Source organism: Hyaena hyaena, unplaced genomic scaffold, assembly GCF_003009895.1.
Source record: "Hyaena hyaena isolate Hyena2069 unplaced genomic scaffold, ASM300989v1 scaffold_295, whole genome shotgun sequence".
Taxonomy (NCBI): Eukaryota; Metazoa; Chordata; class Mammalia; order Carnivora; family Hyaenidae; genus Hyaena; species Hyaena hyaena.
Window position 1 is genome coordinate 320947 of NW_024080928.1, and position 16923 is coordinate 337869.

Here is a 16923-nt window from a genome sequence, read left to right on the forward strand (position 1 = left end):
GAGAGAGAGAGAGACAGCGCGAGCAGGGGAGGGTCAGAGAGAGGGAGACACAGTCTCGGAAACAGGCTCCAGGCTCTGAGCTGGCAGTCAGCACAGAGCCCGACGCGGGGCTCGAACCCACGAACCGCGAGATCATGACCTAAGCGAAAGTNTGTGATTTCTGGGCTTTTAAACTAAAATGATCTTTATTTGGCTAGTTAATTGATTATGCAAAAGCTGTGACGTCGATCTTTGAGTTTTTCACTATTAGTTTTACCTTTCATCTTTTTCTTTTTAATTTTTTTTTTAATGTTTTTTATTTATATCTAGGAGAGAGAAAGACAGCGTGAGCAGGGGAGGGTCAGAGAGAGAGGGAGTCACAGACTGAAACAGGCTTCAGGCTTTGAGCTGGCAGTCAGCACAGAGCCCGACGCGGGGCTCGAACCCACGAACCGCGAGATCATGACCTAAGCGAAAGTCGGACGCTCAACCGACTAAGCCACCCAGGCGCCCCACCTCCAGTTTATTTCGTCCTTATTGTTGCCCAGACATTAGAAAGCTCTGTCCTGATCTGTGGATTGAGGAAACTCTGGTCACATTTTTGTATAATGGTATAAAACAAGAGTTCATAGTCTTTGGTCCTTAAATTCAAGAACCTGATTTCTCTGTAAGAGAGGCTTTGAAACAAACTGTCCCACCTTGGGTTAAATAGAGAATTCAATTAACTAAGCTTGAACATTCCAGCCAGTCATGATTTCACCAGACTTCCTTTTAATGTCCAAAATGGATCTCTTTCAAGCTTCAGGGGTTCTTCTTGGATTTGATGAACATTTGCACCTTTCATAATTTAATACATTTCCATTGTGCTCTACCCAGTCTTTGCTGACTTCATCTTTTTTGGAATATATGATAGCAGCACCACTATTCAACCTCCCTGCCCTGATAACCACCCTCTTGTTGGTATTCCTTCTTCATTCTGGACAGCCCTTATGGTACTCTGATGATTTTGTTCAAGGATGAGTTGGCTTTTCCCCCCTCCCATTGTACCTGTTTAAAGGTCCATTTTTTGGGGGGCTCTTTGGCTACACAAAAATGTCAAGTTTATGATTTCATAAAGTAGGTTACAGCTATTTCTGGGTTTCTTTTCCAAGCCCACAGTTCTTTAAAAATAGAGTTACAATAGAGTTTCTGTTCATCTTTAGATTTTTCTCTTTTTATTACTTACTTTGCATTACTTTTCCTCCTATGATTTTTTTCTTAAAAATTGTTTTTCATTTACTTTAGCGAATCTCCCTTCATGATTCTTAGTGTGTTAACTTGCCTAACTGGCAAACTAAAAGTAGGTTAGTTCTTTGTATTTTTTTCTTTCTTAACGTCCTTCTTCTACCCTGCCATTTAATCATCAGTCAGAAAAATTTATGTAACATTGTTAGACTTGCTGCCTGTACTAAGCTAAACACCCTCAGTGGTAACTGATGGCCAAACCCATCAGCATGCACATAAGTAGGACTTGCATGGACGCACCAGGTCTTAGAGCTGGAAGGACCTTCAGAATCATCTAGTAGAAACCCAATTCCCGTTTATAGCCAAGGAACCCAAGGTCCAAAGCTGTGCATTAGTATGTGATTAACTGGGAAAGATGCAGGCCTCAGCATCTTTGTTTGAGTTTTTCTTACACCCATACCATGCTGCTTTGCCACTCAGCTAAGCAGTAGCAGAGTGTAGACCCGAACCTCGGTGTTGGACTCACTCTAAAGCCTGTTCAATACCTTCCACCATGTTGCCTGTGTCCCTTTGTTCTACTAGTGTGGCATTCCCTTCCCTCACCCCAAGAAAGCTATCCTTTATAGACTTGGGTTCTTCATTTGTAAACTGGAGGAGCCTAGCCTATATAAAGAATCCACAGGATTATTTCAACTGGAAGGCAAGGGTTTTTGTGCTCACTTCAATGGGCTATGCTACCACCTTTAAAAAACTGCCTCACTAAAGAGCTTGGCTACTTTCTGAACCTCTGAGGTGAGAAGCACGTGCAAGTGGAAAGTGTATTCCTTTTCCTCATCATCTGATCATTTCATGCTGCAATTTCATCAAAGTACAGGGTAAGCCAGGAACCTTAAAAGTACTTAGAAAAACAAAAATGACAGGATATACCAAGTAATGAAGAATGTGCATTTGACTTGTGCTTAGGGAATTAATAACTCCACTTCCTGCCTGTTCCCATTCATTACATTCTTAGTGCCGAAATGCTTACCTCAACTTTGAATATCTACGACAGGCATAAATTAGAGTAAAGCCTTCATTTCCTAAAAAAGACAGGCAGCTCAAATGAAGTGGTTTTGGCCCCACATGCTACGTGGTTTTGTGAACTTCTTTTTCAAGATTCATTTCTCTTTTCTCCCTAGCCATTTTTACATAGAGTCGGTATAGATTTGAATGATGTCTATATAACAAAGCACCAAAATTCAGTGAGATTTAGGCTCATAATCAACGAGATTTTAATGGCAAGAAATAATTGATTATTAGATTTGGAAAAAGCCATGGGATTCTTTAAGGCATGTGTGGACAGGGAGGGTGCCCATTTATTTTGTTATTTTATGAATGAAAAGTTAAGTGGCTTGCCCACATTGTATGTCACCGTGTTGGTTAGTTAACCAGATCCAAACTCTAGGCCTCCCAAATCCTACTCCACTGTTCCTTCTTCTAAAGCCATTCTACTTCAGCCATTCTGAGGTGGCATTATCTGTTAGCAAAGTGAAATCGCCACAAGTTGCTAATAATTCAAAGGTCCCTTTTTTCAGTTGCTTTTCGGGTGCCAAGCATTCACCAAGCATTTGACTAGAAAAGATATGCCAACTGTATTTACTTTTGACTTAGTGGCAACATTTTTTGTACCCAGCTCCAGCAACATTTTTTGTACCCAGCTCCAGCATAGCTTATGGATGTTGTTAATGAACAGTTAAATGTATATGTGTTCGTGACCCTTATTAGTACTTTAAGTATTCTGGAGCCTCCAATTTTTTTTTTTTTATAACATATTGTAGAAGACAACCAGGCATAGAGGTAAATAGGGAAAAAGAAATTCAGTTTGTCTTACTGCCTGAAAAGCTGCCCCCTCAACGTTCTAGAGAGAAGATTGAAAGCACTGTACTCAAACCTGAGAGGACAAAGTGCCTCTTGTTTGCCGTCACATTGCTGCTTCCCATGTCTTAATGGAATGAGAGCTAGCCACATAGGGGTGGCGATTTCCTCGTGACATCAGTGAAAGCATGTGTGTCAGAAGTGCTTACTGATCCCTTCTTTGTGCCACGTGCAGTCCTAGGTGGTTGAGTGTGTATTGTTGAACAGCAGAGCTTAGACCTATCCTCCTAGAGCTCTTGGTTTAGCAGGGGTGACCACACAGACAGAAAACCAGTAAGCAAAGAAATCTGTACATAAAAATGGTGAGAAGGTCTTCGAAAGAATAGGTTCGGAGCAGTGTGATAAGGAATAATAGGGGTGGAGGCCTGCTTTGGTTTAGTGACCTGGGCGAAGCTTGTGAGGAGTGCTGTTCAAACTAAATCCCAAAGAGGAGCCAGCCCTGTAAGGAGTCTGGGTTGTAGAATGAGAGTTCTAGGGAGAGGGAACAAGTTCAAAGGCCCTAAGTTTGAAAAAATTAAGTTGGGGCTATTTGGAGAACTGAAAGATTAACATGAGGGAGGGGAAGAAAGGATATGAAATGGTGATGGAAAAGCAGACAGGAACCAGGTTGTGAATAATCACTGTATTTGTGTTCAATTATTTCCTTGTTAGAAGATCTTATTTGCTTCGTATTGAGACCTGTGTGGCATTCTGTGTCTTAGAGATAGGTGAACTTTGGTTTGATTATCTCAGTCTCGAAAGTAACCCAGATGGGGTAGCAGAGAAGCAGGTTAGCCTTCCTCATAAGACTAAAGGCTGTTAGCGTTCCCTAGGCTTTAGCAATTCTAAAAGTCACCAAACACCACTTATCTGGCTGAGCCCCAATTTGCAGAACAGCTGGTCCTCTGGCCTACCACAGTCCTGAAGCCACGTTGAGAAGTCCTCTGATCACCTTCCCCCTACTGCCAGGTGACCCCCATGGTGTCTTTTCCTCTCATAGGGGCCCTGTGAGTCCCTCGTTCCCAGTCGCGCCCCCTCCCCCTGATGTGGGCTGCGCTGGCTCACTGCTATGCCACTGTGGGCCTGTCCTACTGCTACTTCTTGCTTTCTGATAGTCAGTATATTTCTGTGTCCTTTCCTAATCTGTGCTCCAGCATTCCCCAACAGTTTTTTGGTTTTGTTTTTGTTTTTTTTGGGTTTTTTTTTTGCTGAAGTAGGGAGAATATTTCACTTCTATAACCAATTCCCAAAGGAGTATTGACTTTATGTTCCTGTTTATTACACATACTCTCGTGCTACATACTCTCGTGCCCCTGCTTTTATCACAGTCTCTTTATTCTTTAAACTTGGTTTGAATGGGGGCTGGGGGCTGGGAGATAGGCTGGGATAGAAAATAATCTGAGAAGTACTCCTGGCACCTAATTTAGAATCTTCTCTCCCCCTTTGTCCCCATTCAGCCTTTTTCCTCTTGTGTGAGGCATTTCTTCTTAGAAGACATTTTAATCTTTCTCATCCTCATCCCCAAACTCCCATTTTCTTCTTTCCTGAACCTGAAGGAGGTTAGATATACCTGAACCTGAGTGTCACAAAACTTGGATTCTCAAGCTAGGATTTTGACTCTGACCCCAAACCTTGGGGACAAATATGTTTCGGAATTCATAACTTTCAGGTTTTAGAATGGAAATATGGCATGCTACTTTAGCACCCTGTAATAAGACACTGTTTTCTAAAGCAAACATCTGAATATTCATACTAAGTGGGATAAACCAAGACTGTATGTAGGTGGTCCCATGTCAGTTTAGGTTTTACCTCTGAAGAGATTTGCCATACACTTGGAAAAAGTGTTCAGTTTTTAGATGGATTTTTGAAATTGCAGATAAAAGAATTATGAACCTGTGTTCTTGTGTGTGTGTGCGCGTACATTCATAATCTGTATATGTAAACATGGTAGTTAGAATTTCCAGGCTAAATCTAAAGGTATTATAAAAACTCATTTAAAAAAAAGTGTTACTTTCCCTTCTCCCCTGCCAGCTCATCCATTAGAGTTAATGTGACTTCTGTCCTTCTTCTATGCCTGTGGGGGTTATCATGAGTGAAGTTGATCATATGGAAGGCTATATTGGTTCAGGGTAAGTTTCCATCCCAGTACAGCTACACCATCTGGGATGGACAGGTGGACATGCCACAGGAGGACAGCAGGAACCTATAGCAGCTGCTGTTCAGAGAGACCAGACTCTCTTAGAATTCCCTGCAACTTGACTATGAGCTGCATGGTGGGTGCCTGGCATATGACCTCTGCTCACTGAAGTGACACACATGCAGCCAGAGAAATGTGCTTTTAGACCAAAGCTTCAGGCCATAGTTAAAAACGTCAGCTGCTACAGACGCTGCCTAGAGGCTCCTTCGCACACTGATACCATTGATTCCTTTTTACTCTTTTAAACTCCTCCTTTCTCACTAGGGAGTGTTAGAATTAAAATGACAATATGTTGTATCTGTAAGTCTGTGTTTACACATACCCTTGCAATATGGAGTATAAGAAAACATAAGGAGAAAATTAGGTTCATGCTGGTCAAGTAAGTCTTTTCTTCTCTAAGTGGCTAATTCTTGATCCTTTCAACAAGAAAATGTGATATTTAATCTTTCATCCTTGAACTTCTTATGCAGAAGTACTCAAAGTGGGAAGTAAAATTGGTATGTTTTCAGTGTTCTTAGAATTTCTTCAACAGTGGTTTGAAAGCTTTAATTTTACTCTTATTCACTATTGTTTACATTCTAGAAAATGAAGAAGTCAAGGAAACGACTTTACGAGAGCTTAAAATGCTTCGTACTCTCAAGCAGGAAAACATCGTGGAGCTGAAGGAAGCCTTTCGTCGGAGGGGGAAATTGTATTTGGTGTTTGAATATGTTGAAAAAGTAAGTCACTAATTGATAGTATGGAGTTTGCCTGATTCTTTTATTTAGGGTTGTTTCTGATTCTGTTCAAGGAAGTATTATTATCTAGCATGATTTGTCAATGTGCTAATAATCTTAGTACTTTAAAATGAATTTTTTATTCATAATCATTAGAGGCCCTGAAATATATTGAAGGATTTTCTGCATTTTAACTGTACAGACATCATCTTAAATTTCAACAATGTATTGATTTGGCTTCTAAAATCTTAGAGTCTGTGTTCAATAAGTAATTTTTAGATGTACTTTATTTAAATTAAACTTAGGCAAGGCTTCTGAGGGAGAGACCAGTAAATTGACAGTGATGGCACGGGATGACAGAGGTATGTGTAAGGCAGCTGGGAGCAGAAGATGGCTGCCTACATCAGACCTAGGGTGGCGAATGAACGGGCTCATGGAGCAGCCTTTTGTGAAATGTCAGTGTGTTGGCTTTGAGGGAAGAAGACGTGCCAGGAGGCATAAGGTGAGGCTTGAGGAGGTAGATGAGGCCACAGATAACGAATTGGTAGCATGGGAGAAAAGAAGAAAAGCACACACGGTTCAAAGTATATGTATCCTTGCCTTGTTTTTTGTTTGTTTGATTTTTTTATTGGTAACGATCAGTGACAATTTTAATGATATGTGGCCCAGGGGCAAATGTATGCTATAGTAATCAACATGTGGGCCTTTGAATTTCTTTGAGTGTAGCTGCCTTACAGAGGTTGATTATTGTCCAAAACTTAATAAGTACCTTAACAAGAGTAGAATAAACTGGAGCCAGATGGACCTTTTAGAGGTTTCCTTGATGAATAAATATGTGGCTCCTGATTTCCTGGTAATATCTAAACAACACTAAAAATTATAACTTTTATTACATTTCACTTCTTGAGTACATGTCTTTGTAGGAATCTACATGATAAAATCAGGAATTTCTACATGATAAAATGAGGCTTTCTAAAGAAGATGAAGACTGGAAAGGGTTAAGTTTACCAGGTGCCTTCTATGTCATAAATGACTGTCATAACCACCATCATCATCATCACAAAATAGAAAGCAGTGTTGCCATATGATGGACCAGGAATGTGGCTTTTGAATTCAGCCTTTACAAATTCTTTTTCTTTCTTTTTTCTTTCTTTTTTTTTTTCACATTTTTAATACATTTTTATTTATTTATTTTTGAGAGAAAGTGTGTGAGTGGGGGAGGGGCAGAGAAAGAGGAGGGACATAGGATCCAAAGAGGGCTCTGCGCAGACAGCAGAGAGCCTGATGCAGGGCTTGAACCCACGGACTATGAGATTGTGACCTGAGCCGAAGGCAGATGCTTAACCAATTGAGCCACCCAGGCACCGCTACAAATTATTTTTCTAATGAAAATAAACATACACAGTAATTTCAATTCAAGCAAAACTTGAAAAGTATTACAAATTTGTTTGTCATTTTAAAACGCTGTTTTATGGGATGCCTGGGTGGCTCAGTCGGTTAAGCGTCCAACTCTTGCTTTCAGCTCAGGTCGTGATCTCATGGTTTGTGGGTTCGAGTTCCACATCAAGATCTGTGCTGACAGCTCAGAGCTTGCTTGTGATTCTCTCTGCCCCTTCCCTGATAGCTCTCCTTCTCTCAAAAATAACTACAGACACTTAAAATAAAAATAAAACACTGTTTTATGTTTCTTTTCCAAAATCTGCTTAAAGGTTTCTTTTTCTATGTCAGTTTAGGTATTTTCCTAAGGGACCTTCCCTGTGAAAAAAAATTTTTTTTAATATGTTTTCCATATAATACCCAGCGCTCATCCCAACCAGTGCCCTCCTTTATGCCCATCACCCATTTTCCTGTCTCCCCCACCCTCCCATCAACCCTCAGTTTGTTCTTAGTATTTAAGAGTCTCTTGTGGTTTGCCTGCCTCCCTCTCCTTAACTATTTTTTCCCTTTCCCCTCCCTTATGGTCCTCTGTTAAGTTTTTCCTGTTCCACATATGAGTGAAAACATATGGTATCTGTCTTTCTCTGCCTGACTTATTTCACTTAGCATAATACCCTGGAGTTCCATCCATGTTGCTACAAATGGCCAGATATCATTCTTTCTCATTGCCATGTAGCTTTCCATTGTATAGATAAACCACATCTTCTTGATCCATTCGTAAGTTGATGGACACTTAGGCCCTTTCCATGGTTTAGCTATTGTTGAGAGTGCTGCTGTGAACCTTGGGGTCCATGTGCCCCTGTGCATCAGCACTCCTGTATCCCTTGGATAGCTTCCCAGCAGTGCTATTGCTGGGTCATAGGGGCGTTCTATTGTGAATTTTTTGAGGAACCTCCACAGTGTTTTCCAGAGGGTCTATACCAGTTTACGTTCCCACCAGCAGTGTAAGAGGGTGCCTGTTTCTCTTCCCTACCAAAATGAAACTGGTTTGATATTTATAAAAAAATGATTACTATAAAAATCAGATGCTCTTTATATTATTTTTTAGTTGTCAAGAATAATCATGCAGTTTACACTTTTCAGTGCCAAATAATGAAATTCTGACAGATCTATTTTGGTTTGTCTTTTTTATTTCTGTTCTGTTCATGGTGATGGTTCATGATTAATAACAATTTACTATGAACATATGGGGAAATCACCTCTGTGTACCAGAAGATTTGTCATGTCTGAGATTTCTCTACTTATAAGTGGCAGAGCTGCTACCAGAGCACCTGTCTTGTGTCCCCCAGAACTGGGGTTCTTGCCCTGACACTGATTTTTCAGTGGAAGGTGACCTCTGTCCGCAGCAGCGCCTAACAATTAACAAAGAGTCTCAGAAGGGCAAAAAAATGATGCTCTTAGTGAGTTGTTACAGAGATATAGGATTACAGTGGCTTAAACAAAATGAAAGTTTCCTTCTTCCCCACATACAAATACAAAAGTAGGTGGTACAGGGCTGGTAGGGTAACTTGGCTCCACAGCACTACGAGACCTAGGGTGCTTCTCCCTTTCTACTCTGCCACCTTTCAGATGTGGCCCTTGTTCTCAGGATCAAGATCAGACTCTAGCTATCACACCCCATTGGCCAGAATTTAATTTAATGGCCTCCCTAGCTGCAAGGCAGAGGAGAAATGTACTCTTCATTCTGGGCACCTATGTATTGACTTACAAATTGTATTACTGTGGACTAAGGGGAAGAATGGCTATTGAGGGACATTCTTATCTGCCACTGACAGATTTAGAACATGATATGAAATGAGACATACTATTTATTTTCTATATTGCAAAGCCCTCTTATTCTTCATGTGCATTTGGGAGCTCCTATGCATTTGTTAATTGAAAAAGGCAACTCAAGTGGAGAATCATTAAAAGATGATGCATTTGGAGACGCCTGGGTTGCTCAGTTGGTTAAGCGTCCAACTTTGGCTCAGGTCATGATCTCAGTGCTTCGTGGGTTCAAGCCCCACGTCGGGCTCTGTGCTGACAGCTCAGAGCCTGGAGCCTGCTTCAGATTCTGTGTATCCCTCTCTCTCTGCCCCTCCCCCCGCTCATGCTCACTCCCTCTCGCTCTCGCTCGCTCTCTCTGTGTCTCAAAAATAAAAAAACATTAAAAAATTTTCTGTTTTAAAATGATGCATACATACTTAAAACATTTTAACTTAAAATATAGCTGTATATATTCATTTACTACTCCTTAGAGGTAGGGTCAGGGCCTTTCGAGCATTGATCTTCTGATTGGAGCTCTGACGAGTCTTTCTTAAATATATCATACCCATAATGCATCAAATATGATAGCCTGTGACAGCTTCTGTAAACCAAAGCAAAATCTTAAAAACATTATAAAGTAGTCTCAGGGCAGAATCCTTACCACCATCACTGCCTGTCCCTTGCCAGTGTCTTTTAGTTGCTGCACTCTCATACTATTAGACAGCAGTATGTTTAGTGACTGTCTTTTATTAAGTCTTTCTGAAGTATTAAATTTTGTTTTCTTATAAACAGCAACTCTCTTTATTTAAAATATTATTTCATTGGTTTATATGACATTTAATTGTATGAAAAGAAATGCATCTGTTACAAATAGGTATGGGAGCATTATAAAGAACAGATTGTTTGCAGCTTGACTGATGGGACCAAAATTGTGAGGTTGTATTAGAGCAAGCAAGTTTTCTAACTTTTTGGGAGTTTATAGGACTACTATACTCTTAACATTCTTGGAACCCCTAAGAGCTTATAATTTATTTGGGTTTTATCTATTAATATTTATCATATTACAAGTAAAAACTGAAGAATATAAGGTCCATTCATTTAAAAATAGCAATAATAATCCCATTACATATTAACATAACTACATTTGTGTGTCATTCTTCCAAGTAAAAAATGATGTCCTATCAAAATTAAGCAGCAAGTTCAGCTTTAAGACAACCATCGTGCTTTGTTATGCAATAGAAGTGCTTTTCCTCATTTTATCATGTAGATTCCTAAAAAGACATGTACTTAAGAGTTGAAATTTAATACAAGTAATAATTTTTACTGCTTAATCAAAGAAAGACATCCTGTTTTTTTTTTTTTTTGAGGGGGAGGCGCGCGCGCGCGCGCGCACACACACACACACACACACACACACACACACGAGCGCGTAGGGGAGGAACAGAGAGGGGCCAAGTAGGCTCCACACTGTCAGCACAGAACCCAACCCAGAGGTGTGGGGGGCCTCGATCCCACAAACTGTGAGATCGTGACCTGAGCTGAAATCAAGAGTCAAACGCTTAACAGACTGAGCCACCCAGGCACACCAAGAAAGATATCCTCAACTAAAACTGTTTTTTTGTCTTCCTTTTTTAACTGCAAGAGTGTGGCATTGAGGAATCCAATGCCTTGATTTATGCTAGGGTGCCACCAGCTTACCCATCCTTGCTTTGAGTCATCAGTGTAAATGCAAACGTAGTGAAAGAGCCAAAAAGCTGAGTGTTACTATGAATATAGTTTTGACTTCATGGGCCTTCTGTAAGATCTGGTAGCCACTCACAAGACATGCACAGATCATACTTTGAGAACTGCTTTCCTAAATGGTCATCTACAAACAATAAACTCTAATGCTGTGGGCCTTAATGTGGTGCTTTGCAGAGGGAATGGAAAATGGATGTTTAATCTGGAAATTCAATGAAACTGGTTAAGTTGGGTTTCTTCTTAATAAAAAAATATTTTTGCCTGAGTTTTAGAATGATCTCTGACTCCAGGTTAAGAGTTTTGAAAATTGATATGTTGGGAGTCTGTCAATGTTTATTTCAACAGCATTTTCTAGCTTGTCTTAATTTTTGTACTGATTGCATGGATCACTTCAAAAGTTAGGGATCATTTTCTTTTAAGAATATTTTCCAGGTCCTCCAGAAATATTTAGAAGGCTTGATTTTTTTTTTTTTTTTGCAAGGTGCTATTAAACATTCACAGTGCACTGTGTTAAAAATGCCTACTTCCCCCTCCTTTATGCATTACAGCATCTTCTCTGTACTTTGTATTGCTTTTCCCTTGAAAATATTCTAAAATGACGCCTGAAACATTTTAGGGAGAGTGGAAAGTATCTAGGTTATTACTTGGGGCAGCACTGGGGAGTAGTAAAAATGGAATTTCTCTTAAAAGAGGGCTTTGATTTAATAGAGTATCCTACTTCTGTATGAAAAAAGTTGTAGATGGAAAACAAAACAGTTTTTAAAAATGCATGCTATGTATTGGATGAATTATCTTCCAAGATGCTTTTTTAAATTGTTACTACATGATTTATGGGCCTGCCTAATTTGTGGAGATTAATGGCTCCCTATTTAATTTTTAGAATATGCTTGAATTGCTGGAAGAAATGCCAAATGGAGTTCCACCTGAAAAAGTTAAAAGTTATATCTATCAGCTAATCAAAGCTATTCACTGGTGCCATAAGAACGATATTGTACATAGAGGTAAATATGGAAGTTTTTAAATGGAAAATATTAAGAAAATGTCAAAGTTAACAGTGAAATATTTTACATGTTACTGTCTTAATGTTTCCATGGGCGCTGATGTTCCATTTAAATTAAATACATTTTAAACATACAGTATATGAGACATCGTTTACCTTCCAAGTCTCCTTTTGAATTATCAAAGGGATAGACTGCAAGTTTATCTGGATATCATGGAGAGATCTCTGTATCACCAGATCTATTCGCAACTTTAGAAATGCCTAGGGATGTAAAGAACTCAACAAATGGGAACTTTGGAGCTTACTTGGGGTAAAAAGAGCAAAGAGATGTTCTCCATTGTCTTTTGGTCCCGTTGGTAGACCAGGTAATGTGAAACCACTCAGAATCAGGCTTTAAAGGTGGTCCCTAAGTCACTGCCCCCCCCCCCCCCCATGATGGTTACCTCTCATTCCCTTTTAGACCAACAACCTCTGGTATGTGCCTTTACCTCCTGAATTGTCCTACCCATTAGTGCAAAGTACCCATTGCAAGTTGTAGGTATGATCACCCTAGCATAAAGGTCATGATTATGCTTCCATAAACTTTTATATTGTCCTTTATTGCTGTGAGGTGGGTGGTTTATAGTAATAAAAGGGAAATTACTTGTTCAGCACTGTCTTTGAGTCTACACCATTTATCTTCTGCTGTTGATCTCTCTTGAATTCTAGAGTTTTACAATAATGGGACACATATTGATAAAATAATGAAGCTAGAAGATATTTATCAGAAAATGTTACAGTATTTACTTCTTGTTTCTGAATTATCAAATAAATGAATACTACCTTTTAATTTACCTATACAAACACACAATGATATCCCCTTAAAAATAGTCTCACTTTAAGACTAGTTAAAGGTCACGTGAAGCATGCCAACTTCTATTAATTATATCTAGAAAGACAGTTTATATTTCTCTTGGATTTGACTTTCATACCAGTTACCTTATCAAGGTTGTTGGTGGTATAGATAGACCTATCTTCAAGCCAACCACACATCTAATGTCTGGGGTAAAGATTCTACTAACAGTATATACTCCAATATGAGGAACTGATTTAGCTGCAGTTCTGTAGTAATGCTGTGATTTGGTTAAGTATACAGTAAATCAGTGTTTGTGAATTAGCAGTAGATACCAGGATTCTGAGGGGCACCTGTGTGGTTCAGTCAGTTGAGTGTCTGACTCCTAGTTTCAGCTCAGGTCATGATGCCAGGGTTGTGGGATTGAGCCCTGTCTTGGGTTCCACTCTGAGCATGAAGCCTGCTTAAGATGCTTTCTCTCTCCCTCTGCTCCTCACCCCCCCTCTCCAATTAAAAAAACAAATAAAAAACCATGATTCTGTAATCTACAGATTTTACTCCTCCATCTTCCCTTTTTCCATTGTCACCTCTGCCATATGATATAGATGATTGGTACTCTAAAAATAGAATTGTGAGATGCCTCCCAAGGCAGGAATTAAATAACATTTTCTGTGTATTTCTACTCAGCTCCCACTACATCTTCAGAATATCCATGGAAAAAATGGGAAATCTTTTCTTGACTCATCCAGTATAGCTTCAGCATTAGACACTTATAATTGTGAACCACACAGAAAAGCTAAAGAGAGATATAAATATAGAAATTATATAGAAAGTCACAACAGAAACTATATCTTTTTAAAAGTGTATTTATTTAATAATAGCACACAGCAGGGAATAAGGGCAGAGTTGGGGGGGAGAGAGAAAGGAGAGGAGAGGAGAGAGAGAGAATCTTAACCAGGCTCCACGCTTAGCACAGAGCCTGTCATGGGGCTCAATCCCACAACCCTAGGATCATGAGTCAGATGCTCAACTGACTGAGCCACCCAGGTACCCCGTGAGCTTAAAATATATGTGTATATATATAGAAATATATATTCTATCTACGAAAATTTTATATTCTATCTCCAAAAATTGATGTCATTAGTATTTTGAAAAGTAGAATAGTTCTTTGAGACATGGTGGCCTAGATTCAAAGATTCTTAAATTACTTTCAGAGATTCCACTAATGCCTTTAAGATTTAAAGGGAAAAAATATTTTTTGAAAATGTGGTCTGCATGCTTCTCAAAAGCAAACTAATTGAAACTTTTATGTACCAGCATACAATGTATTACTCTACTTTTCGCTGCCACAGGTTTCTACTCAAATTACTCTGGATATTTCTAATTAGCTGCTGTTATAGTGATCCAAGAATGTCAGTCAGCAGTATATGGAACATTTTTTAACAATTGTTTCTTTATCTTTATACTTCAGATATCAAGCCAGAAAATCTCTTAATCAGCCACAATGATGTTTTGAAACTGTGTGACTTTGGTAAGTTAAAAAGAAATTGAGCCCTGTAAGTAGAATTAATTTAATACATAGGTAGCTTTTAAAGTCTTATTAAAAGTATTTTTTATGTTTTTACTTAAATTAGCAGAAGAATATTCTACTGGGTCATATATTGGACAATTGATTGCTGGGAGACTACTATACTCTCTTTGCGTAGTGTTGTCTACTGTTTTTAAAAAGTCATAATGCAGTATTTGTTTAATGAGAATGCAAAGCAAATACATGCATATGAGTATATTCATAAGCCCAGTACTTAATGACTCCAGAAAAAGAATTTTCTATGAAATACCACTATGGCCTTCTGTTTTGGGTAGGATAAAAGAATATTTTAAGAATATTTTAAATGTTGATAGAAATTATTTTAGGTGTAATCATAAACACTAAAAATATGCCTAGGTAAACACATGTGTATCATGTATATGCAGTAGTCACATACCTGTAAAGGTCAAAGACATTTTTAGAACTGTTCCATTTATTCCCTTTAAATGTTGAATGAATGAGATTAGTAATTGATGTGTAACATTGCAGTTCCTGGTTGAGTGTATAAGGAGGCTTTTGAGTTGTACTGTTTCATAATAGAAAATTGTGTATTGTTTTCCATATGTATAAAAATGTATTAAGTGCTACTAAAAATTTATGTTAAAATAATTCAGAAAGGTTGTACAATTATAAATTAGGGTGTTTAAATTATGGGTCACTTTAAAAAATTCTTTTCTCTAATCCCTATGCTGAAAACTAACAATTTGGCTTTTTTTAATGTTATTTTTTCATATATTCAAATATAACCATAAATATAACGTAAATCTCTCTATATAAATGAGACTGTGTCTCCTTTCATAAGCAAAAGTTATATTAGTAACTCCAAGGTGGATTGAACAAATGGGAAATGGAAGCATTCTAAGAATTCACTGTGTGAGTGACCAGTTTTGTCCCACGTAGCTAGTAGAAACATGTGTAACTGTCTTCACTCGGTTTCAAAGAATTTGAATATTAATATCTTTACTATAACACATAGGTAGCTTTAATTTTCTTCATACTTTATAAGGAATATTGCAAAGAAGAGTCCTGCTATGTTTTAAACATCTTAAGAAGTACTTAGGAGAATAAAAAGGAAATACTGAAATAATTTATTTAAAAGTGGTCTTTCTGGTTCTATTTCTGGCTTCCCATCCATAATCGTGACTACCACCAAATACTGACACTTTGTGTACTTCATGCACCCTTGACTATGCATCTATGATTCTGGGGGTTGCTAACCTGCTTAAACCCCCAAATTACTGAAATTTGTAAGTGAGTAATAACTACAAAAGAGATGCCAATAGAATGATTAATAATTGGAAAAGATTATTCCTGATCTGGCCTCATTTCTTAAAGGAAAGACAATTTTAAGCGGTGAGGAAGTTTCACATGTCAGCCCTGTAGGTGGTACTCTGTTCCCTGTGTGTCCCCAATGACGACTTCTGAACTACTTTTCTTCCCAGAATGTGGAGCTCCTTTGTCTGGCTTGAAGAATTCCATTCACAAATAAGAATATTTCTTTCAAAAATATCTTACAAAGAAGTATTAATTGAAGTTAGGACTTTGATTTTTGCTGTGGTTGGTTTTATTTTTTATGGTTCCGTTTTAAGAAACATGATTTTCTACTTTTCAAAATTGATATACACCTTAATTTTTATCCCTAATTTTAATGTTCTGATTCTCTGTGACTATCCATAATGCTTTTGGTGAGTTAGGTGGGTAATTAGCTTACCTACTGGCTCATTTTTTGGCCCCAAAACTTTTGAAAGGTTTTGGAGGGAAAATAATGATAGATTTTATAAGTAATTTAGATATGCCTAATACGCTTCTCAGTCATATTAGGAGATGAAAATAATTTTGGCCTGCTTAGGTTCCATCATTGCCAACTATTAGTTGTTTATATAATGGCTAGAACTGACTAACAATAGTAGATATACAAATACTGTGTTAAGTACCGCATATCAAAATATGATGACCATCTGTGACAAAGTATTTAGCTTTGACTTGGGCTCTTGTGGGGCCTTCATTTTGTTTCTAAGATTTGCATTTATTGAGAGAGCAGACTTAAAAGTATGCTCTGAATGCTTATAAAAGCATATGATAACTTCAAAAACATGGACTTCTGTAGTGTAAGGGGAGAGGTTTTTTTTTTTTTTTTTAGTGAATACACTGTATATATTAATTGACATATGAACACACTAACCTTTTAAAATAATGAAGTAACCATTAATAAACAGCCCCTTCAGTACCAGTTATTATATTATTTTGATGTTCCTTTAAAATATTACTAGCACTGAAATACTTCGCCAACATGAAATTATTTATTTTCATTTTTCAAAGTTACACCTTTGGGTTTTTCTATCTTTCAGGGTTTGCTCGGAATCTATCAGAAGGCAATAATGCTAATTATACAGAATATGTGGCCACTAGGTGGTATCGGTCCCCAGAACTCTTACTTGGGTGAGTTACCTTCCTCAAATGAAACGCCATTTATGTATCTGCAGATCCTGTATCATTAGCTTTGAGGTCATCAATGAAAGATAAGAACTTTATTTAATTAAATACCAGTTACGTATTGCAGTGTGACAAACC

General features: G+C 38.2%; 1 protein-coding gene across 8 annotated transcripts in view; it reads left to right on the forward strand.

Moving 5' to 3' along the window:
- Positions 1–16923, forward strand: part of CDKL5 (cyclin dependent kinase like 5) — a 213767-nt gene that overhangs the window by 131379 nt on the left and 65465 nt on the right. For all 8 annotated transcript variants that reach the window (XM_039247375.1, XM_039247367.1, XM_039247370.1 and 5 more), the window contains 4 exons: positions 5876–6012; positions 11813–11933; positions 14236–14295; positions 16701–16791. In XM_039247375.1, the coding sequence (XP_039103306.1) occupies positions 5876–6012; positions 11813–11933; positions 14236–14295; positions 16701–16791 (409 nt within the window). The remainder of the gene's footprint in view (positions 1–5875; positions 6013–11812; positions 11934–14235; positions 14296–16700; positions 16792–16923) is intronic.